General features: G+C 36.1%; 2 protein-coding genes across 3 annotated transcripts in view; one reads left to right on the top strand and one right to left on the bottom strand.

The window, feature by feature from the left end:
• Window positions 1-451: 451 nt before the first annotated feature.
• The window catches only part of Cad89D (cadherin-89D), a 48532-nt gene continuing 23594 nt past the window's right edge, over window positions 452-25389 (top strand). The window contains exons 1-4 of the mRNA XM_069055664.1: window positions 452-647; window positions 6874-6977; window positions 23219-23349; window positions 23563-23718. Of these exons, the coding sequence (XP_068911765.1) occupies window positions 6923-6977; window positions 23219-23349; window positions 23563-23718 (342 nt within the window). The 5' untranslated portion in view covers window positions 452-647; window positions 6874-6922. The remainder of the gene's footprint in view (window positions 648-6873; window positions 6978-23218; window positions 23350-23562; window positions 23719-25389) is intronic.
• LOC138136479 (uncharacterized) overlaps window positions 2393-25389 on the bottom strand; it is a 59861-nt gene continuing 36864 nt past the window's right edge. Inside the window, exons 1-2 of one of the 2 annotated variants that reach the window (XM_069055667.1) lie at window positions 4115-4347; window positions 2393-3874 (exon numbers count right to left, since the gene is read on the bottom strand). In XM_069055667.1, the coding sequence (XP_068911768.1) occupies window positions 2612-3229 (618 nt within the window). In that variant the 5' untranslated portion in view covers window positions 3230-3874; window positions 4115-4347 and the 3' untranslated portion in view covers window positions 2393-2611. Of the gene's footprint in view, window positions 3875-4114; window positions 4348-25389 lie in introns of those variants that run through there. The other variant, XM_069055666.1, reaches the window with a different exon arrangement.

Genomic DNA, 25389 nt, shown 5'->3' with positions numbered 1-25389 from the left:
TAATAATAAAAAACGGTAATTTATCACAACAAAAAATGTTTACAAAATTACCGTTTTATTCTGTGTACCGAAATCACAACGAACTATTCTAATTCAATTATGTGATTAATCAATCATTACTATTTAATTAATTAGAATTTTTGTGTGTTTAGAAATCGCAAACTGCAAAAAAACTTTAACGCATCATCATTACTCCAATTCCATTCAAAATAATCTAATAATTATCGCAAAAAAATTAAGCACGAGTGGCGGCACGCAGATCATTTCGCCCGAAATTTCCCACGCCGAAATTACACATTTCCATCCACACAAAAAAACAACTAATCGACTCCGGACGAAAAACTTCGTGAAAATAATCCGCGTTTGGCGTGCACTATTAGCACGGAAAAAATCCCCGTTCTTGAGGAATGCCTCGGCCACTCTTTCTAACTCTCACCGAACGCATCAACTCTTGCAGATAGATCTAGACAGCGAACGCATTCACTTGTTTCTCGAATACCACGTGTTTCAGGTGTTTTGCCGGTTTATGGTCGTAGTAGTTGGTGCATTGAACTATACCGTGCAACGGAAGAAAAATTTTTTCAACACTTTTTCTCCACTTTGTGCAGTGTTCCGGTGCGTGGAGTGGCTCAAAACCCCAAAATTTGGTATGTCCACAATAATAATAATAATAATAATAATAATACTAACAATAATAATAATTGGTGTATTATCAACACAGGCGATTTACTCACGAATTATTAAAATACAAAAAGACAGTTGAGAAAAATTTTCAAATTTTGATATGGCCGCAATAATAATAATACTGATAATAATAATCTACCTATTATCGATAACAAACTCGATTTGTTCCTCAACTATTTAAATACAAAAATCCAATTGAGAAATACTTTTAAAATTTTGATACAGCCACAATAATAATAATAATACTGATAATAACAATCTCTATATTATCAACGGCACACTCGATTTGTTCGTCGACTATTTAAATACAAAAAAGTTATTAAAAAATACTTTCAAAATTTTGATATGTTCACAATAATAATAATACTAATAATAATAAGTGTTATCGGTGCAACACGCGACTGTTCCTCGATCATTTAAATACAAAAAGCCAATTAGGAAATATTTTTCTATAAACAAACGATTTTTTTCGCACGGATTTGGGTTACGGTCGCACTGATACTCCTCGTCCTTCATTGTTCGGTACAGAGACATGTCAAGCGGTTGCAAATTCGAAAATTGACCCACTTCGGCAGTTTGAAATTCAAATTTCCATCTTTTCGAATGAATCTCACCAGAATTAATGATAATGACAGATCGGGTGATTTATCAAAATCGATTAGCCACGCACGATTGGGAACGACCGTTGCTTGGCGTCTGGTTTACAGTTTGCTGTTTGAATGATGGCGCAGCTACTGCAGCTTTTGCATAACTGCGATATGTGCGTGATTGTGCGAGCACGTACGCACGAAAAATAACAATAATAATAATAATGTCTTATATAGTGATATAGTGGCATCTGGCACCTTACGGGATTTGAATTAATTGAAATGGCGTGAGAGTGACCCAAAACGGGAGAATTACTAATGCGGCAAGTGTTGAAAATTCCGAAATCTTTGATTGTTCAATTAGTGTTACAATTACCGATTTAGTTACGCTGTCTGTTACTGTTATTGTTGCGATTTTTCGACTTGAAGTAGGTGAAAAACGGGATAATTCAGTGTTTCGAGTAATAAAAATTAAGCGCGAGGTGAATAAAACGAGATAATAAATGGCTAAAGTACCGCGTTCACGTTTTTAGATGTCCAGTTTCTGGAATCTTCTAAAAACCAGAACTGAATTTTATAAACTGTGACAGTTGCTATGATAATAAAATAACACATATATGCGTTTTACTTCTACTGTAAACTTGCCAACATTTTACTTCACTGTTGAGCTGCCTCACGTGATAGCGTGATGGTACTTAGCCTATGTTACTCCCCAAGAACCTAGCTATTAACACTGGAGAAATTTTGGAAATCGGTTCAGGGGTTGTCGAGTTTAACCAGAACATACAAACATACATACGGTCAATTTTGTAATATAGTTGTTGTGTTTTTCGGATTATCAATACATTTTGTCCAACTAATTTGTTTTTGTATGTGATTTAAACACATTTGAAGAATTCTGTAGGAACAAAGAACAAAGCGTAGATTTATATTCTAGAAAAAAAAATATGTTGAAACCTGACCTTTCCCTTCTTGCCATTGTGTTTGCATCTAGATAACTCACACTGCTGATACATAATTCGATTAAAGTTCAATGTCACAATTTTACACGAAAAACATTTTCATTTTTCCCTGTTTGAGATAACACCATCTCCAAGAATCTTCCAACAAATAAAAAGAAGTTTCTTAATATTAAATTATTTATAGAAATATAAATACACACATAAAATAGTATAAATATCACGGACAGCTAAACTAGACAAACACAAAACACAAAAATCACTACCGCCATCATCACTGGACACAAACACTTCTTCACACCTATGACAACAAAAACTTGACTTACTTAAAAAAATGAGATCGTCGAGGGTGGACAGGAGATTTGCGGCGCCTCCAAAACTTCAACACTTCTTGTTCCGGAGATGCTTCTCCATTTGGGCCTTGACTATCAATTCCCCGAGACTCCCTATGTGGTCAGCGTACTCGCTGATTTCGGTCTTCACCCCCAGAATCTCGTTGATCTTTTCGTTGTCCCCTATATTGGTCGGAGGGATGACGATTATCGGTCGGTCCATCGCCCTCGGGGTGTACATCAAAGGATGTTTGTAAGTCGCCGTGTGAGTTGTGAGAGGCACTTCGGCATCATCCGGTAGTCTGAAAGCTTCCCTTCGTCCTTCCTTGTACGCCGCAATGTCCTTCTCCACGTCGCAATAGTTCGCTTGGTACTCCGTCGCCAGCTCCTTGGTCACTTTGTGCCGCACGATCAAGTCCGGGTCTAGAGGCCTGTCGAACAGCGCCGCTTTCTTCATCCCTCGGTGCTCTTCGTTGTACCTTTCCAAGTACTCCTCCCCGTCTTCGTTCGGCCGTACCAAGTCGCCCTTGTGCAGGAAGAGGTACTGCTTGTGTCCTACCGCGACGGGGTCGGCGAATTCCTGCTTCGGATGATTCTGGGCGACTCTCTTGATCGGTTTCTCCACGTAATCCTTCTTGTACGTTGTTAGATTCACGTAATCGTTCATTTTAAACTTTGACACTGACAAAATGGCGGATCGGTGGACGTCGCGCTGTCACACTTCCATTAAGGAGGTTAGTACTACGGTTGGGAGTACTGTTACACCTAATTACCGCTAATTAATATTTACGATTAATACAGACGCTGATGACTAATACAGATTTTATTCAAATTTGCCACAATTAAAGGAGAAATTAATTTGATTAACGACATGACGTGATAATAAATAGTTGAGAGCCGTGTTAACACCAGATAATGGTGAGTGCCCACGAGGCGACCGTTTCGCAAAAGCGCCGTAATTACATCTTGTTTATGGGCGAGATTTTTACGAATACAGCCCCCTCGAGACACGAGGAGATAAATATAGCGAGAAATCACAAGGAATGCATATCCGGGGTTCCGCTTCTGTGTGGTAGTCGTAATCGATGGTTTTACAAAAAGATATCTGCAAAATCTTCACTGGTAGAGCTTCCTCATTGTAGCAAACTGTGTTGCACCCTGACGCTTTGACAAGCCTCCTACAATAATTTTTCAAATTATTTAGTGCAAAGAAGAGTCTTCAGTAGATGTTTTGCAGGTTTACAGCTCTGGGGGCTGAATTTTCGTCGAGAATTTGCATAATCGGTGACGTTCAGATTTGAGGTTATGTCACCTAAAAGTAGAAACATTTTAGAGGTTTGGAAGTAAATAACAGACATGTTAAAGGTAATTCATTAACAAACTGACAACATTTCTTCAATTCCGTTATTTAATTGCCATTGTTGTGTGAATTTATTGCAAAATCAGCGGCATTTGAATTTGGGGTTATGTTACAAAATGTGGGCAATTCAACCGGAATTGAATAAATGAACAATTTGTGAGTGTTCCAGGGCTTGAGAGGAATTGAACAAACCGATTTGTCACACTTTTGGGTCGAAATTGACAAAAATTGAAACATTTTGTTTACAACTCTTGACCAGGGGCATCTCGTTAGGGTTGCGTCAAAGGATAAAAATCTAGCTCAAATGTTTTTAAATAATTTGTATGACTGGAAGCTTCAGCGAAGACAGCTTTGAGGCATTTCTAACTAGATTACTTGTTGCATATTTCGCGCCTGTAAATTATTAGAATTGTGTGACTCCTGCTGTTTTACCAACGTTGCAAATCTCAAACATTACAAGAAGCAATCATTCAAGACAACAGAGTCGTAACAAAGAACGCACCTGCACGCTAATAATACACATTTAATTCTAATATTTTTAAGAAGCGGATGACTTGCAAAACACCATTCTCTAAGAACTGGAGCTTGTGGAAAAATTGTTCTAAAACAGTGTGCCCGCTTTTGCCTCCGAGCTTTAAGAAATAGGCGAAAGAAGTAAAAACAAATAGTTAGGTAACTAATAATACAACATGCCAATACAAATAGGAACAATAATTTGCATTCTGATTAGGTTACAGTTATGCAACCAATTAAAATGAAATACCAATTGGTGTAAAAACCCCCCAAAATAATTAAAATGCGTGTAGACATTCAGGAAGTGGTGAAGACATTTTTCAAATTTTCTGTTCTAGTTTCTGACGCAATCAAACAGAACAAATCTGGCGTACAATTACGGCAATTAATTAGCGCACTCTGCGACTTTTTTCTCTTGTCAAGTTTAATACAGACCTTGTTGCGCAAAGCGCAATTAATCCCTGGACATTTTCGCGCTGAAAAATGAAATAATGTCAGTAAAAGTAAATCGCCTTGCCTCCGAAATCGCGGTGTCCGTCCTGTTGCGCAATCGAGTGTACTTACCTTTCAATATATAACCGGAAAATCAGCCATAAAGCAATGAATTGCATATTCATCGTGATCGGCATTTAATGGCAACACAACGAAAGTGGATTCGTTCGAGAGACGTTTTCTTTGTTCAGCAAAGTGGAAATCTCGAGGGGAAATTTATGAATTAATTACTGTTAAATAAGAAATGAAAGTGAAGTCACGCCACAATTAAATAATTCTTTGTTGTGGATTACACTCAAATCTAATTTTTGCCGTCAGGGGTAACGCAGAATGCTATCTAGAAATCGGATCAGAAGTGGAAATCATTGTTTGGAAGGGAAAGTGATCGGGGTGAATGCGGAAAACGCGACAGATTCAAGATTGTACTGTCCATATTAACAATAACAATAACTATCATAATAGCTGGAACGTTTACTTTATGTAAGAAATTAAAACGTTGAGGATAAAAGCAGTATCAGAAATGGTGTTAAAATGCATTCACGTTGTCTTGGCATAATGAGAAGCCATGGAAAGTCTCCATTTAATTTGCAGTTTGAGGTTATAAACAGCGTCAATGTCTAGAACATTGTTGTCAGTTTTACTAGTTTGTAATAGAAGAATACTCAGATATTGCGGGAAATTCGGCAACATATGTTATGTTTATTTTGATAGGTCGGCACGTCAGGCAGTTTAGTGACGGAAATCAAACAGTGTCCAACCTTAAAAAAAAATAAATCATGGCCTCCCATTATGTCAAAACGACGTGAACTTTAAAATATATTCTTGCAAAGAATGATACATTTGACTCTGTAAAAGAAAATACATATTTTCATTTGACACGATCTGGTGGATTTTTGATCTAACTTGAAATAGTAAATAAGTAAAGACTTCAAATCGGAGCCTTGGGGAACTCCAAAATTAATACAATATGGACATGATCGACACGAATTTAAAAGCTCTGGATTTTAAGTGCCTACAAAATGGCATTGACAGTTGGGAAATAAGAGTGGACCTAAAAGTGATCTTTGTGGTACCATGGAAAATCTAAGGGTCTGGTCATCGGTTTCTTCATTATTTGGAAAGTAAAACATTATAGTTTTGTACTATACCATAAGATTTTATAATGATAATAATAATAATTTCGACAAAGTTAGAGGAGGATGTGCAAAAATTAAGCTTCAAAGGAATTGTGATCGAAATACGTGTAATAATAAATAAATCCGGCCTCGATGCCGTACCACCTTTTTTATAAAATGAAATATAGAACTCACTGTAGACTGAATTCTTTTAAATCAAACTGACAAAAATTCGCAGTTTCCGTTTCCAAATAATAATAGCAATAGTGATTAAGCATTTCATTGTAGCGTACACTACGAAAGCGTTCGTTAAAATTCTTGCTGGTGATGAAAATGATTGTGTTAAAACACTTAAATCTGGAAACATAGCAGAACACTTTCTACTGCGCCTAATTGTCCAGAAACTGGAAGAATTTGGAAAAGGCACTCTCAGTTTCCAACGCAGATTACGAAGCGCACATTCACGCCATTCTCGTCAGATTTAAAAAGCGACAAGATGTTTCTGGGACGCACGACGATTTTCCCTTGGAGATTTATCGCTTTTCTAAAAATTTTGTCCGGCTGCAAGTAAAGATCGTAACACTTTTATAATTGTGGGATACGAATGTAAAAACACGAAAAAAGCATCGCTCAGAGCAATGGCAAGGTCAATACCGTTGCATGTCTGGTGAAAACAGCTGGAATTACAAGAAAAAAACGGTGTTTTTGTGTACTACTGAATTACTGAAACCTACATTCTGGTGCAATGAGCAATTTTGTGAATAGGCGGATATTAATCAAGCATCTTTGATTTATCGAGACGTTTCAATTTGTTTTTTTTGTTGGTTCTAGGCGTCCGACGGGATGATGCTTCGGTGGACTTTCAGATGAAGCGGAGAAAATGAATTGGTGCAGCGCCACTGTACTGGTGATTGCTGTTTTGCATTCAGCAAGAGGTGAGTCGTAGAGTTGTTGTGAGAGAGTGCACCGTCTTGTTGACAATAGTGTACAACGAGAAGAAATTCAATGTATTTACATTTGTAATTTTTTTTTTTTTGAAAAGGCCGAGATGTAATTTTTGTGTCGATAGTCTCACGGGCTGAATATCACCGGTATTGTTCCTCCAGTTCCCCAACATACACATACACGTCCGATACACACGTATTAAACACACATTTGTACTTTCCTCGTCGGAATTCTTTTATTTCCGGTTATTGTTTGATGGAAAATCTTCTTATAAGTTCGAAGACAATAATGTTGTTATTATTTACAGCTAGGGATTTCTTACCCAGAATTGTGTTGCGATAACGAGATGGCTGGTACAAGACGATTTTGTACCAGATGGACGGATGGAATATTGATTTGGGAACTAATTATGCGAGACAGATTTGAAAATGCGTTTTTATTGTGTGAAAAGTTCGTGACGTGAGTGTTGAAACGGGGTATAATTGGGGAGGAGAGAAAAGTGAGTTGATAAAAGTAATGGAAGTAAAAAAAAAAAAAAATGAATGAATAAAGACTAAAATTAAAACGTGGTGAGTAAATCTGGGTACGAAAGAAACAAATTTAACATAAAAAATGAAAATAACCGTGAACAGCTTAGCAGTAGGTAGGTTGTTAACTAGTTATTAAAATATCAGATAAAAATCTAAAAAAAAATAAATAAAAGACAAGTGTAAAAATGAGAAAAAAGGAAAAGTTTCAGGTATCTGATTAGAAAATGTCACGTATACCAGAAAATAATAAATAATGAAAAGAAAATTGTGACTATTTATTAAAACATGTATTCGTTGTTGTATGTATACAGGGTGTTAGTAAATGGTTGGGAATAAATTTCAGGGTGAACTTCTTACGAAAAATGTGGCTTAAAACCTAAATAAAGTTTTTCGTTAAAATGAGTAGATTTCTCAAAAAATAAAATGTAGTCCACTGTTGGAGAATTTCTCTAATTAGTTCATTTGTCTGCCTAAAATCGCATTAGTTTTGAATTTTGACATGCGTTAAAAAATTCAACTTTCCACGTTTAAATTTTTTCTTTAAACCATTATCAAATCGTAGTATTTCAAAAAAAAAATACGGATATGCCAGAATTCGTTTATTTTTCTTTTTTTCTTTTTTTGAGAAAACTACTCATTTTAACGAAACACTTTATTTAGGTTTTAAGCCACATTTTTCGTAAGGAGTTCACCCTGAAATTTATTCCCAACCATTTATTAACACCCTGTATAGTCAAATCAAGAAAAAAACAAAGAAAATAATGAGGAAAACGAAAAAAAAATCAAACCCTCGATTATATTTTTTTGAATTATGTATAGCAAATGAAATTTTTTTGGTAAATTTTTGAAAATAATATTTTTTTCTTTTGTTTTTTATCTTTAAAACAGAGATCAGAAAATGTGAAGGTGTTGATGAAGAATAAATGAACAAGAGGAATGTCGGTGAAGAATATTCGACAGTTTTCACTGTTAGAGCATATTGTATACCAATTTAATGAGAAGGGAAAACAAGAAAATGAGAAAAAAAAATAGTTTTCAAAAGTGCATCCAAGAAACTGATAAAATGTCAAAAGTAAAGTTAAACACGAAAAAACGACATACGTAATTGTGATAGTTTACAAAAAAGTTGTAGCATAAAGTGAAAAAATATGAGGAATAAGAAAATAGGTACTATTGGGGACACGGAAAACTGGGCAGATGTGTCATTCAGTTGTCAAAATTTCTAAACCATACCTTAGTTACTCATAACCAAGTTGACAGTTTTTTTGAAAATATCAATTATAATGACGGTAAAGGTGCATTTACATTGACACTTTTTGAAATGACAATAACAGACTGGCCAGGATTCCATGTCCCTCATTGTATATGTATTTAAAAAAAAAGTAGTTTATTTAACGGGTTCGTGTAAATTGGGCCCACGAGTGCCAAAAAAAAAAACACCTTACACACGAACGAGTTGCACACAAAGTTTTTTTGTTCGGCGACCCCCTTAAAGGCTTTAAATCCTAAAATTAGCTTGACGTTTCGTTTTGACAAGTTGTGACATTTATCAAAATCCGTTCACACAGGAGAAAATTTTAAAATTCTGACAGAGTCGAACAAAAACTAATCTTAGACGATTGTTCCAAATCATTTGGAAAACTGAAAGGCACTCCAGGTATTTCACTCTGTATATTTCTTTCCTTAAAATTAATGAGAAACAAATGAGAAAGGACAATATATTAAGAAAATCTTCGACTATATTTTTTGAATCAGGGCAAAGAACGCAATTTTGGTAAAATAGAGATCAGAAAATAAGAAGAAGAATTTTTTGTGTGAATTAAGAATATTTATTTGACAATTTTCACTATTGAGCCATTCTACATGTATATTTTAAAATTTAATGAGAAAGGGAAAACAAAAAATGGGAAAAGTTTTTGATTTTCAGAGTACATAAGGTATGTACGAGAAACTGATAAAAAATCAACAGCGAATTTGAAAACGAAGAAATGGGATGATTTTGATTATGTACGAAAAAGTATTCCGTGGTAGTAACCAAAACATTCCTAGGACATAATGACAGTTAGAGGTGTTGAATTTTCTCATGGGCTATGAGTCATATCTAGGCAAAGGACGAATATCGGTTTCAAGTAGGCGCTGCAAACCGACCGGAAAACATCGTCACTCGTTACATTAGTTTCGCCTCGTAGACGTCTCTAAGACTAAACAGTGTGCCTCTGAAATTTAACGCGTTGATAAAGTAGGCGACGTTTTCAGTTCATTTACAGATTTTTCAATGGTTTATCGCTCCGCCTTCGCGCAGATATTGCCAAGGTCACAGCCCATGAGAGAATCCAACACCTCTACAGTTGTAAATGGATATATTTTTGTGTATTTTTACGCATCTCTAAATAGAAAAATTATATTGATAGCTAACAGTTAGGTAACTAGTTAACAAATAATGCATTTTAAAATATAATATAAAAAATTATACGGGGTGATCAAAAAGGACTGTTTGTCTGAATTTAATTTTTAAATGGTACAACTGGAGTAACTTCAGATTGTTAACACTGACAACCGCATCATAAACAAGTAACGTTTGACATTTCAGATTTAATTAAACCTGCTGGTGAATCTATTTGAAAGCTTAAAAAGAAGTGTTAATTTATGTTTAGAGCAAAATGGGGGGCACTTGAGCATTTTTAGATATTTGTTCTGCATTTCAAGTTTTATTTCTTTTACCGTTAATTTTTACTCTCATAACCTACCATTTTGTTTCTGTAAATGTTACGTCAAATATCTCTCAAATAAAGCAACAAAACATACAGTCAATTTTTTAATTATAGTCCGATGAGCTTAGTCCGAATCAAGAAATCGACATGACCTGCGTCTGCTTTTGATATTTGGCAGCATGGTGCTACCAATACTGGACAATTTACGTTTGGCAACTTGAGACAGATCTCATTACAAATTTCAATTTTTGAGATTTTGAGTTGTATTCTTTCGTGTTTTCTTGGTTTTCTGGAAATTCATTCCTCCTTTTTCATTTTGTTTTGCAAAACACAGTTCTTTTCAGAAGTCTGCGCGATTCCAATATTATTTTTGCAATTACAAATTCTGCAAATGAATCTGTCCACTTGCTGGGTAGCTTTTCGTTGACATCATACGGTGGAAATTTTAAGCAAAATTAAACAAACTTATCACAAATGTGGTTGAAACCTAACCTAAAAATTGGACGTCGCTAATGTAATAAACGTACAACTCGCGTCTTGCTATAATTGCACATGCCAAAGCATAGTGGGGCGGGCTTAATACAATTCGTATAGTTGTGGATACGGAAATTTAGACCTCAAATTTATGTCAATTCAAAAAATGTCAATGTGAGCCACGCTTTATTGTCATTATGATAAAAATTACAAAAATCGAAAGTGAGGTTAGTTGCACTTAAAGCCAGTTTTACATTTTTATGTTAATCGAATGACAAATCGTCCAAGATTCCGTTTCCCCAAGCGTTCAACAGCTTGTTTTACATTATCTTAAAAAGAGATAGGAATATAACAGTTCTGTTTATTAATTGATGCATTGGACTATAATTAAAAAAATGGACTTGATATTAAAAAAATAAAAATGAAAATGGAAAAAACAAGGGGTAATAGAAAATATCAAGAAATAATTACATTTCAATTTTTTATACCGGGATATCAAAAATTATCTTGGTCAAAGGTGGTCATTGATTTTCAAATAATCGTAGAAGCTAGATCGTGCATTTGTGTCAATCATTTTTTGATTGTCAAAATCTGTCAAACTGGCTCTGTGACTCATAAAAAAGGTGCTGGTAGGCTAATCGTTCGTACCGAAGAAATCGTTAATAACCTTCGTCAACGTATTGAACAAGATCCTACAAAACACATGAAATAAGTTGAGTCGGACGTTTTCCAATTCATGACCACCTTTGACCAAGATAATTTTTGATATCCTGGTATATTTCATTATATTAAAGCAAAGCACGGGGTTTTTAGAATTAAAAAAAAATAGTACCTACTAAATATTCAATGAATATTCTTAGTTTCTAAATTTTTGCATAAATAGCAATGTTAAGATCTTATCATATTTGTAAGATATTAAATTCTAGTACATATTCTTAGTTATTCGGAAATCTACACCACTGGGATATACTGAACATTTTTTTTTTTAGATTAATAAGAATGTTCAAAAGACGCAATAAAAAAGTTTTCAGGGTAGGATTTGTCAAAGACTTAATTGATTTACACAATTCACACCAAAGTGGGTCAATCGATTAAAATTGCACTGACGCATTTTTAGTACGTAAAAAAAAATAACAAAAAAGAAGCTCCAATTTATTGTTTTTTGTATTTTTTGTAATCCTAACATTTTTTGATAAGTTTTTGGAAATTGTAGACGTTTCGGCGAGTTCATACATTTTCATACAAGCAGATATGAATAACACGTGAAACAAGCGCGTCTCTGACCGTCATCGTACGACTATTCCAAAATTGTATCGAGCCACTCTGTATACCCACTTTCCAAATTTCCAGTCGCTTTCTATGACCATCGAAGAATTCTTCAAACGGACCATTTACGGCACACTTAGTGCATTTCACGTATTCTAGACAGCAATTTAATCGTCGACAATAATTGCCCTCCTACAAGAGTCGCCTTACTAGGTTAACGAACGTAAACACAATGAAAAGAATGACGCTAGGCACAAGTGAACGTTTAAAATAAGATTTTTCCCTAGCGGAGAACTCGTTTTGGATTTTTTTCCAAAAGCAATTATGCGCATAGATTACAGCGGCGCCTTTTCCCCACGAACTGGACAAAACGGCCTCGTCTAGTGTTACCGAACAGCATAAATCTCTATGATTTTTGTACAAAGAGTCTAACGGAAATTATTAATCGACGCGTCTCGGACACCTACTTCTTCTCTAATTTATTCGTCGATTTTTTCCTGGGCTACCAAATGGTTGTTTTGTGGTCTTGACCTCCGGTCAGTTTTTGTACCGAGATGATTGAGCACCTCGCGGAATGCCATAATTGATAGACGAGCCGACACGAAAAATCGTACCGAGATTTATTGGCAGTAAAAATGTGTAACTGTTTAGAAAGCTGCATTTTTTCCGGAGGTCAAATCATAGACGGTAGGCCTATATGGGTTAAACGAAAAGAAATTCGGAAATTGAAAGATGCTGTCGTGAGATAAACCATAATAGCGATGTTTTTTTTCCGAATTAATTATAATAGAAGAGGAACGGTTGAGGTTGTGGGAAAAATTCGAGGTGAACCGGTGAACTCCGGAGTTAATCGATACCTACCGGATTTTTGCCAGCCGTAATTGGAGTTTTTCTCGCTTTTCAAAAGTGGCCATCAACGTGGAAATATTGTTTGAGGTCAGGTGAGCGTAATTAATCAAGCCGGCTTGATTATCCTTGCGCAAGAGGAAGAAAAGTAAAGAGAATTTCTTTCGAGATTTTTTTGTGGAGCACAGATGGTACGAACAACAAACGATTATCTTTGAAAGATCGAAAGTTTATGTTTAGAATGTGGAATATTTTTAGAATTGATAAAAAAAAATTGATATCATTTATACAGGGTGTATAAAAAATTACGCGTAATATTTACATCACATGATCTATGTTGAAATACAAGCAAAAAACTCTAGTACCAATTTCCTGTTAATCCTCTGCTCATGGAGTTAATATTATATATTTAATAAATTATTTGATATCAAAATAGATTAATTTTCTATTTTCTGAGTGTCAGTTTATTTACCGTTACTATTACTAAACTATTCAGTTTAAGATCATTTTAACATGACTGTATAATCGTCACTTGAAATTGATTGATCAGTCAAAGAAATGGTAATCTATCTATATTGTCATTAATTGTATCATATCACAGCAATAATCATCAAGAAATTTATAATTGGTTATTGATTTATCTCTTCCATTGATTAATGGAAGTGATAATAATGAGTATAATTTATTATAATATTTATATTATAGTCGTAAGAATTAGCACTAGCGGCAATAAAGTACGATTTAATGAATCACCATTAGTAGATTATTTGTATCGATATTGGCTATAAAAATGTCCACCTGTTAAAGCAGAATCAATTTTAGCTGATCATGACTGAAATTTGAATGATTAAAATGATTAATTGATTATTAAAAAAATGATAGATTTGCGTTAACATAGTCGGAAATAAGTTTAAAATTGATGGGTCAATCAAGACAAATGATTTTACCAATTCAGCAGGTTGATCAATTTTTAAAATGATTTCAACTTAATTAGTTTGAATGCATATTAATTACTCATTAATTAATTAATTAAACAATGGATGCATACTATCAACAATCAAACAAGCTAAATCATCTAAATTATCATTTCACTGATCAATTTTATCGGAATTTTAATTTCTTCAATTGATATTTGATCTCTTAGGAACTTCACAAGTCGATGATTTTTTTTTTCTTATTACTCAATAATAAAGGTGATTTTAGTTGAATGTCCAAGATGTGGAACCAATTATCACCAATATAGATTAATCTTGCGTTCTCCACGCTCAAATGATCATTTAAATTGATCGGCGAAGAAAACGATTCAGAGTTATTAATGACAATTAACTAACCAGAATCCAATACAACTCAAAAACGAGCTTCCGAATAGATTTCTAAGTGAATAATTGATCAGTCAATTCATCCTCTCACTTGATGAACATTAAAACAGATGATCGCTCATTTCCGATGATTTGCAAAAGAAAGAAATTCGACTGTAAAATTTCTCCCCGCCAATTAGCATATCAGAGTGGATTTTGATGCGATTTTGACATTTAAAAGATTTTCAAAATGTTAATAACATCATGAATAAACATCCAGTCGAACGGCAATAAAAAACGAAAGCGAAATTTCGGCGCCATAAAATCGTGAAAAATTTATTGTACGTCCTTTACATAACAAAATAAACAGGCGGCAACGGCAAAGAAGAGAAAAAATGACGAGTTCTCGGGCTCGTTAAAATAATATAGCGCTTCAGACACACCGAAGTGGTAATTTTCTCTTCGATTATATTATTCAAGAGCAAAATTTGCATCCTCACAATGCACGATTCGATTTGAAAAAGTGCTACCCACCTTCGGCCAGATTAAAGAGACATTATTGGCGATACCTCAGGTTGGCAATACTGGCGAGTCATAGTGATTTATTGCAAGAATGCCACAACACCTAACTGTTCAGTCGGCACTCTGGTATTTTAATTTCAGTTCGATTTTGCGAAAATATTGGTACGTGAGCGCTCCGAGAACCGTAAGTGTGAGATCGCGCGCTGTCTTGTTGAGAATTTTTCGATATTAAGAAAACGCCTTGATTGCCCCTATTACCGGTCACGCTCGGGTGGAAATAGCGGAGAACAAAACCAAATCGAAATTAATTACAGCATCCGATATCTCGTCCACACGCTTCGCATCCATCCACAATTTCACCTGTTTACGTCACGTTCTTTGGTTACATTTATGTATTAAGGACAACGGATTCGCCATCGGAAAGTGTGCTGCAACAGCAAAAAATCCATCACCGAAATTAAATGGACCAGAACATCGAATTAGACGGTTCTGTTTTGCTCTCGGTCGAAAAATCGCAAGGATAACGTAATCGTAATCGAAAATGAAGTTGCTTTCGCGTCCGGATAATCGCACCAAATGGTACACCTAGTCCGTGTTGCGTAAATTATCTCTCAGCAATTATTTTGTCGATATCGGGCGAAAGTCCAAGAATCATGTTGAGTTAATGGGTGCTGCTGCCGGATACGTCCGATGGCGAGGTTATTATTATTATTACTTCCTGTACGAGGGGTAGACTAAATACGAACTAGATCGCTAAGATGTATGCACCATTAGTGAGCGTTTTGTCACATAAATTATTATTTATGGACTGTCCGGTATGCATAAGTGGCGGTGGTCGAAAAAAGAGACGTCGTAGATCGGTTCCGGCGGATGTGTGTCAGAAGAGCAAGTGAAAAGTGGAAATAAGAAAGAGAAGGGGACAGGGTGAAAAAAGGGGACAAAAAAATTATAAAGGAAAGAAGGAAGTACAAGTAATAATTAGAGAAAACAGAAGAAGTGGAAAGAGATAAGAGAGAGAAAAAGTAGAAGTCGTAGATTAGTCCAGGTGGATGTGAGTCTAGCGACAGGAGTGTGATTATCTAAGGAGAAATGAGGAAGAAGGGTCCGTCAGTGAAACGGAGAAACAAACTAAAAGCAGACTGTGAAAAAAAAAATAGATGTCGTAGATTGGTTCCAGTGACAAAAGAATAATACATTTTTCAATAAGTGTTAAAAAGGGAACGTCATGAAGGAAACCTAAAGGAAAAACGGTTGCGAAAAGGAGACAAATAGAAGACAGTTCGGAACAGACGTATAACGAATAAGAAAAACAACTCTGCAGATCACGAAAGCCCAAACAGGAAACGTATCTCAGGAAAAAGTAATAACATGATAGGCTATGAAATATAAATCAGAAGTCTTAGATTAGACTAGGTGAATGTGTAAGGAGCAAAAAAAAACACGGAGAAGAAGGAGCCAGAGAAACGGGTACGCCAATGAAAAAGTGGAAAGATTAAGAGCAAAAGGAAGATAGATGAATGTAGAGCTAAGTGAAAGAGACAAAGACACTGACAAGCAAGAAAGAAGGGAAAGAATCAAAGAATCCAGGTACAACAGGAAGTCTGAGAGGTGTATGACAGAGGAAATTCCGGAGTACTTGAGAAGAGAGAGTGTAGCAGAAAGAAAAATGATGGGGATATTTAGATGTGGGATCGCGGAGAGAGTAAACAGGTATTGGATGGAAGGAAAGGAAAGAAGGTGCTGTGAGGAGAGAGAGACAATTGAGCACATGTGGAATGAATGTAGAGGAATGGGGGAGAGGGAGAGAAAGGAATGGGGGAGAAATACGGAATGAAGACGGAAGGGAAACAAGATACAGAAGAGGAGGGAAAGGATAGAAAAAGAAAATTATTTTTGGAATTCTATTTTTGTAATCGTCAGGAATTATAAGTAATAACATGATAGGCTCTGAAACACAAATCAGAAGTCTTAGATTAGACCAGGTGAATGTGTGAGGAGCGAGAAGAGTATGATTATGTTGATTCGATCGAAATGAATAAGCAGAAGAGGCAAAGTGAAAAGAAAAATGGATGAAGGTGGATGATTGTAGATAAGTAGGATCAAATAAAAAGGATAGGAAAGAAAATATCATAGAACAAACGATTGTTACAAAGAATTGTAAAAGCTATACGGAAGGAGAGTGGTAGAAAGTAATCTGTATCAAGAGCAAGCAGAAAGTGGATGAATGAGAAGTGAAGAATAGTGCAATCCATGTTACGAAGAAGATTGTGGAAGAAAAAATTAAGAGTGCCAGTCAACACATGTTGTTCAAGAAAAGCAAGCTGGAGAATGGAGGAGAGAGAAAAAGAAAAACTGATAGAGAAGGAAGTAAGAAACTATATAGGAGAAGAAAGCAAAGCAAGGATGTGGGAAAAGTAAATTTGGAAAAAAAGAAAGGACGAAGGAAAAAAACATGTCAAGGAAGAACCACTAAATGCTGGAAGAATGAAGATATGGAAATACTAGATCAATATAGTTAGAACAATAAGAAAATAATGACTAATTATTTCAAGAAGTACTGGAGGAAAATTTGCAACGAAGAAAAAAACGTAAAAAAAGAATAAAACGAGATAAAGAAAAGATGAGGACGTGAATGAGAAAAATAGCACAGCAGATTGTGAAGAAAAAAACTGTGATGCAGGTCGTAGAAAACAGAAGTAATTAAGATCTGTGAGAAAATAATTGCAAGTCGCAGATAAGTTGATGTGGGAAGAAAGAAAGAAAAGTGGAAAAATGGTTTGTTGGCTTTATCTGAAGGCGAAGAATGCAGAATATAAAATAACAATAGCAAAAAAAAAATTGTAAGAATGAAAAGTCGAGGAATATGAGAATACTGACGAAACAGTACATACCAAATGAAGGAAAGAAACTGAAGTACAAATACCTACAATACAAGGAGGAAGAACAATGGCCGTGAAGGGAAAGAAAATGATAATAGACAAAAAAAACTTCGTAGATAATTCTTTGTACAAGTGAAATAAAACAAAATAGTTATTTTCATATGAGTAGCGCTGTCAGATCACTTTCTTGTATGAGGCCGAAATTTGAAGCACGAGGCGTCAGCCAAGTGCTGCAAAACAGGCCGAATATTGAATAACATTTTTCGTGTTCGTTTAGGCAAAATCAACATCAATTTATTTTACATTTTGAGGTTATCTCTGACAGATGTCAAGTTAGGTATATAACCGGGAAAGTTTATATACAATTTAGTTATATACCACTTTCCCGGTTATGTATCTCAGGAAACGAGCACGAAAAGAAAATTAATAACAATAAAATTAGACAAAGTGAGGGAGCACAAATGGCATGAAAGTTTTCTTCTCAAAATACAGGGTGTTTGAAAATTGCTAGTACAAAAAAAAACTGTGGCATCTGGAAGCCCTAAGAAATCCAAGAAACCAATTTTTAATTTTTTAAAACAAAAGGGATAAAGTAACCCTATTCCTGCATATTCTACGCCTCAGGCGGGGCAATATTTTTTAAACCTTGGTAACCAAGCGTGATGATCGTAGTGATAATGAAGGACTATACAACAATATGAAAAATTTATATTTTTTTGCAAGATCTTGGCAACCACAGATTGACAGTTTAAGAACATCAAATTTTTTATTTCGTTATTGCTTAACAACGTGAAGTGTCTTTTTAAAATACCTTAACTCAGTGGTGCACTAACAATTTTAACCCAATTTTTAGTAATTTTTATCTCGAAAACTAGAGGATTTTTATTAGAATTTTCTTTTGCCGATGACTTCAACTCACCATCACCAATTACCAGGTTTTTTTTGTACTAGCAATTTTCAAACAGCCTGTATAGAAGTAGATATTACAGATTTTTAAATTAGGTACTTCATTATTTTTATTAGACCACAATAGTTATTAATTAAGAGTGAAGTTAGTCTTTTTGCCAGAGATTGAAGACCGAGACGAAGTCAAGGTCGGCAATTGGGCGAAGCACAAAAAGACCTTCTACTCTGAATGATATATATACTCGTATTACAATTTTATCTTCAAGCGGATTCCAAAAAAAAACAAATAGGACTCATTTATTTTCTTTTGCTTCAGTTACAGTAAAATTACAATTTTGAAACTTACAATTTTCAAATTTTAACGCACCAATAATTCCTAGTTCTCTTGGTGTAGTATTATTAGTACTTGAAGGTTCAACAATACGAGTTATTAGTAAAGTCTACTAAAGTTTAGAGTTTACTTTTTAACCTTGAACGGCCATCTTGCTATTTTTGATTTTGACAGCTGTCATCCGTGCATCTGGGCGATTCGTGTTACACCACAGTGGCATATTGGGTAATATTGGGTAATAATTTCGTTATTTCGCTTTTTCAGAGACTTTTTTAATAGGGATAATTTAATTATTACATATTTCGTGTAATTATTGATAAATAAATGGTGAATGCTTTAAATGACATTACAATTAACTCAAAGTCACTTCAACCGATTTTCGACCGCCTGAAGATAAAATGCTATTTTGTGCGCTTGAAAGATATCGATTGAAAGGACACTTTTTGCATTGTAAACAAGCTTATCTTTTAGCTGTTAAATGAAGCTGTCGCACAACACCAATTTTGGGCCATAATGCGGTAGCTTAAACATTCCTCGATCAACGCCACCGCTCGAATACATTCATTTCGGATCAAATTTCTCACCATACAGGTCATTACCAGTACAAAGTGACACTTTAACATAATTTAAGAGTCAACTATCCCGAGTTAAAAACAATTTGAAAGAGACGTATAGAATTTTTATGTGAATCCACACAGAGCTAATGCACGTTTAAAATTGAAATATTCAAACAATTCTCGTTAGTGCTACAATTATGTGAACAGGCACGTTTAAATACATCTAGAATATTCCTTGCAGGTAGGCATATGTCAAGCAAAAGCGAGTACTAACAGCACTTGTACTGCTTCTCGATTGCATAACTTCAAACTAATGAAGGATAAGACAGCCTGCCTCAGCCACAATAATTAATTTAATACGTTCTTAAGCAAGCAGTGCATGATAGTAGGATACAGAACTGAGGAAATGCTAATTCTCAACATTTTACTTTACACATTTACGCAACATCCGTCTCACCTCCGCCCAAAAGTACCATTAGATTTGCATTTTTCGCAACCACCCAAATTTTTCGTTAATCGAATTACACGAACAATACGAAAGAAAACGGCGCGATAAGTTGTGCAAAGACGTTCTTGCGTCACGCTGTAGACAGTCGAGATGTGAAGAAATCACGAAGAGTTGCTTTCAGTTTCAATTTCCGGTCGAACGTTATGAGGAATTTAAATAACGGAAAAAGATTTTGCGGAACGGCCAGAGCGAGCAGCTTGTTAATGGCGAAATTAATTGACCTTTGTGTGCGGTACTACCGTTAGATCATGTGCTCCGGTATTTCTACACTAACATCTTGCACATTATATTTTATTGGTGGTTTGGAACAATTAAGCTCGATTCAACCTCGTTGCAGAGTTTTGGGGCACTTTGTGCATGTGGTACTTGGCGTGGCTTGGAGTTTGTGGTCTAAACAAGATGGTGCTGCACCGCATCAAGGACTATTTTCAAATCAGTTGTTAATCCGACATAAAACAAGGGAAAAAGGGTAGCATAAAGTGGAACCTTGAGGTACTCCGTAACTAGTACCACCTTGGTCATTTAAAAATTGTTTTGATTCGGTTGGGTAAGGCGTGACAGTTTTAGTACTATCAGAGTATCGTTGATCAGTACCGAAACTAAATTCATATGTCAAAGGTGTCAGTACCACTTTGACACTTTCAAAAATTGGAAACTTGCCAACGTCGTCTTAGATCAACTGAGAAACTCTAATTTGCTGGGAGAAATTTCTTTTGGAAAAGAATTTCTTCGAGAGTACTGCTGCCCAATTAGTACCTCATTAAATCCGAAACAAAAAACGCATTATTTGCAATTTTCCAAATGGCGGAAGTTCTGGTTTTGCGGTGCAGACTCCGCACACAAATTTTTTCGGGGACCAATTTGTCACTTTCCTGACCATCGAAAATTGACGATCGTGGGAACCACAAAATTCGCTCCATACTGTAAAACGCCTCCTCGAGATGAGAGTAAAAGTAGATCTCCGATATGACAACCAGATCAATCTTTGATTTACTTTCATTCGCAATCGCTACCTTTCGATCGCTTCAAATTCCGGAACTAATGTCGTTTTAAGTGCACAGTACTCGACGTCATTTTTGCGATTGTGCGATTGCCGCTTACTATAGCAATTTAGATTTATTATAATAATAACTAATAACCAGGTAGATATGTGACCATTATATAAATGTACGACCGTTATATTTATCCACGTACATATTTTTGTTTCCTTGCCGTTGGCGTTAATTGTAATTTACATTTTAATCCGCTCAATGAACAATCGTTGAGATTTTTTTGAGGGGAAAATTGTTGTTTATTGCCGTTAGTGACTGGAGGTAATTATCTCGGAGGAAAAATGAATGAACCAAACTGTTTATCTGGTGGGAGCCAGTACCAATTAATCATTATTATTATTATTATTGTAACACGTACTTAGTGTGCAGTTATTTTTCGTGGTCTATGTGCACAACACCACCAGGAAGCGGTACCGCCCGAAAAAATCTGGTTCCAAACCGTGCCAAAAATTTTGACACAGATGTGTACATTCCCATGTACTAATTAGTAAGACAACCGGCAATTAATTACGCGATTTGTCACCATCAAACGTCCCATTCGTTTTTTCTATAGCCTGGAGAAGCTAAATGTCACCACGTTTCCGTTTGCTCAACCCACCGGCCGTTTTTCATTTTTTCGAAACCAGGTTGTTGACTTTTCTCACTTATTATTTATCGCCGCTAATGTGAATAGGCATATTTATCTATCATCGAAAGACGAGGAATGCTCCACGTGGGTACTCCGCGCCCGGAAAAGACTCGTTCATAATTCGTGGTACCACCGTTAGAAAAATCACGAGGAAATGTATGTCCAGAACCGTACCATCGATGATTTGTTCTTGGCCTTCTCATTAGAGTGGACACGGCGACCAACAGGTGCTCGCTTCTGGCCGGACCCAAGACGCGGTACCACTTTTCGGCACTGATTACTGCGGGTCCGCATTGTTCGGTATCAGTTGGTGTTCCGGACTCGGTGCTAACTGGGGCAATAAACCAACTGTCATGGTTGCTCTTATATAACAAACAAAGAGGACGTGTGGTGGTTCTTTTGATCTTCTTATTTTTCTCTTCTGATGATGTTATTAAGTGTCGAATTGAGTCGTCGCTGACGATGCGAAACTCTTTCATCTCGTACAGTTTATGGTAAATACGCTGACGCACCAATCTGATCGATAACTTGTGGTATTCTAGATGTCGGAGATAATGGAGACGGTACCACTGCGGTGGTACTGTTGAAATATTACATTAAATTTTTGACGTTCTTGCCTCGTCAGAGGTGGAGTCGCTTGTCGTTTAGATGATTAAGTGTTCAACGCCTAATCACTAAAGTGAAATAAATTAGTGCTAGACTTGATTAAAAAATTAATTAAAGCAAACACGTTTGTCCGATTGGAATTTTTGAAAAATTCGCAGGTGGTACCCGTTCGTTTTAATTATATGCGTGCGTAAGTGGCTGACCTGTTCTTGATTTAATTATATATTTTCAGTTATTTTTTGGCAAATTTTTAATCAAATTTATTCTTATTATTTTTGGTTTCTTCTTTTATTCAAGTACGACAGTAGTACCAGACAATTAAAAATATTCTGTGGAAAACGGCATCGTAGTATCGAAGTAGAATTGTCTGGTAATAATAGCCAGAAAAATTTGTTCTCTCAGGACAAAAATGAGCAATTGGAACGGATAAGTGGAAATGTTTTTTGATAGGGATTAGTAAACAAATTAATTAAGGGCAAAAGACGAAGGCCATCAAGAGATCCAATTGTGGGAACTCGGAGAGTGAAAATATGTGCCGCTCGAGTGCCAAAGAAAGGTCACGCAGACTCGCTTCTTACGAAACAGAAACAATAAAAGTAGCGACCACAAACCGTGACGAATTAAGAGATTCCAAAAAGTATAAAGCTCAGAAAAAATCGGACAAAGGGTTGAGCGGCGACCCTTCCAGTGGGCGCACACGGTGACACACTTCCAACACAATTCAACGCGATTCAGATCCGGCGAAACAATGTCCCGCCGTGAGACTAATTAGACTGCGACCATCTGTGGCCATCTTTTACTTTTGTTTTTACATCAGCGACACTGTCAAGGTTTCTGAAGTGGATAATCGTCCAAAATCAAATCAAATCTCTGGATCGGATGTCGACAATAGATGCGTCGGCACGATCGTACCCGTTTGTCGGTACTACTTTCGTTCTTTGCTTTTTGTGAAACGGTCCGAAAGAGAAAATGCCGGCGAGAATCTGGAACAGTGTCTCTCGTTAATTGCGCGCACGCAAGGTAGTACTCTGCGAGATAATGTCGTCGGAATGATTTACTTTTTCTGTTTTGACAATTAATAGAAACATTTGTTGTTACACTTATGTCTTGGTTGCAGGATGTCAGTTCTATCCGCCCGGGGAGTACCTCAGGTTCGTCAGAGTACCGGAGAATCTCCGCGTGGGGGAGGAAGTACTGAGGGTCGAGGTGTACCCGAGGAACAATCTGAGTCTCAAGCCCGTGGACAAGGTGAGAACTGATGATTCTATTTATCTTTCATGGTGCGGTCAGTACCGTTGGTGTTGTTCCTCGCCGGTACTACATCGATCGTTTCTGCGTTGGACGGGCGCCTCTGCTTGGCTAATTTGATCGCCGATCAGATGTAGTACCACACCGCAACAAGTACCAGATAAGAGACGGCGAGAAATTACGATTTAACGATTTGTTTTGCATTCCATTCAGGATGAAGACGTCCATTACTTCACCTACCGAGATCTCAATCGGACAACGGTTTCACTTCTCCTTGCGAGATCTCTCGAGGACCTTGTAGATTCCGATAATCCTAGGAACGTTCTGAAATTCAAAGTGACCTGTGACTACGACGACGGAGAGGATATCGTAAGTGGTTGCTAAACTGGTTAGTTAGTTAGTTAGAAAGCTTCGTAAAATCGAATTAATTGAATCTGTGCTTGGGTACTAGACCGGAAACCGTGTGAAAGAATACGAATTAGACAGTGCCCTCGACGATTCAATTTATTCAGAATTATCCACAGGGTTTTTGCACTCGACGATGTTAACGCAAAAAGGGAAACACTTGAGCAATTGAGAGCGAAATCAGTTTTTCATTTGGCGGTACTACAATTTCTTGGAGTCTCCAAGACAAATAAAAGACAGTAATAAAACAGTCAATAAAATCTCGGGACATCTGAAATCCATTTAGACTCAGATAGACGTTGACAGTTGGAAATAAAATCTGGTACCAGTTGCAGTACCATAACAGTAATAGTTCTTGTATCAGCGTTCGACCTCTTGAATTATGACAAATAGACAAGATCTCCGCGATCATACTTATTAAAAGAAAAATCCGTTAAAAATTTTTACGAAAATAATAAATTATCGCACCCACATAGATAACTGTTTACGATTTATTTACTCACGTTACTAATGGTTAATAGGTACCTCTATGCAGCGGAGGTGCGGCGATAAATCTGCAGTGTCGTCTTCGCTTCCTCGAAGATGGCGAATGGCCGATTTCGGGTCGTGATCGTTCTCGTTGCGCAATCCGGATTCAGCTCCGGTAATTTTATAACGAGACAAAAACGAGACGATTGTGATTGTAAGATCGATCAGATATTGTAGAACCAAGGTTTTTTGGATTCGGACGTGGCATGCTCGAATGAGCAAGAGAATTGTGATGGGAATTCCTGTATTGGGACAGAGAGACGTCAGTTGCGTCAGAAGACTCGTCCAAAATGAAAATCTTCACTGTTTCCAAACTGTATCGAACTGTGCTTGGGCAATGTAACATTCTCCAATATTTTTTTCATTTTGTCCCTTCAAATCGTGTAAATCGAAGTAAGTGGAATATCTCTCGGGATACGATTTGGAGTCAGTTCTTTCAATTAGACTCTGATTGGATGTTAATCTTTAACTTTGACTTGAGAACACTCAGGGTCAAATTTGGGGTTATGTTGTGGAAAACCATTAACACAAATTCCTTCACCTGAATTACAAAACTTAGGCTTGTGAAGCTTACAATTAGCGTCTTTCATGTATTTAGGGTGGTTTTTAGAGGCTTATAGGTCTTCAATTGTTGAAAACAAAATTTGAGGTTATGTCACAAAAATATTGATAAATCAATAGAAATGCGATCAGGATGAAATAAAACACTTTGTGATCCATAAATATGGGTAAAATGTGAACATTTCAGGTACTTAGGACTACTTTTGTAGGTTTGTACGAGTCCAATTGTTGAAAACAATGTTAACAAGGTTATGTCACACAAACGTTTATAAATTAGTGGAAATTCAGTGAGGATGAAACGAGACGCTTTGTGTTCTATAAATACGGATAAAATGTGAACATTTTATGTCACAATGTCAGCCTTTACCCTTTGATGGTATTCGAACAATTTTTTTGTTTTTTTTTCTCACATCGTGTTAATCGAGTTAAGTGAAGTCTCTAGTTTTACGATTTGGAATCAATTCTTTGAATGAAACTCTGATCGGGTGTTAATTTTTAAATTTGTAAACAAATGTAGTCAAATTTGAGGTTATGTTCCCAAATACC

The sequence above is a fragment of the Tenebrio molitor genome, chromosome 8 (genome assembly GCF_963966145.1).
Source record: "Tenebrio molitor chromosome 8, icTenMoli1.1, whole genome shotgun sequence".
Lineage (NCBI taxonomy): Eukaryota > Metazoa > Arthropoda > Insecta > Coleoptera > Tenebrionidae > Tenebrio > Tenebrio molitor.
Note: the sequence above shows the minus strand (reverse complement) of the source record. Positions and strands in the feature narration are given on the sequence as shown.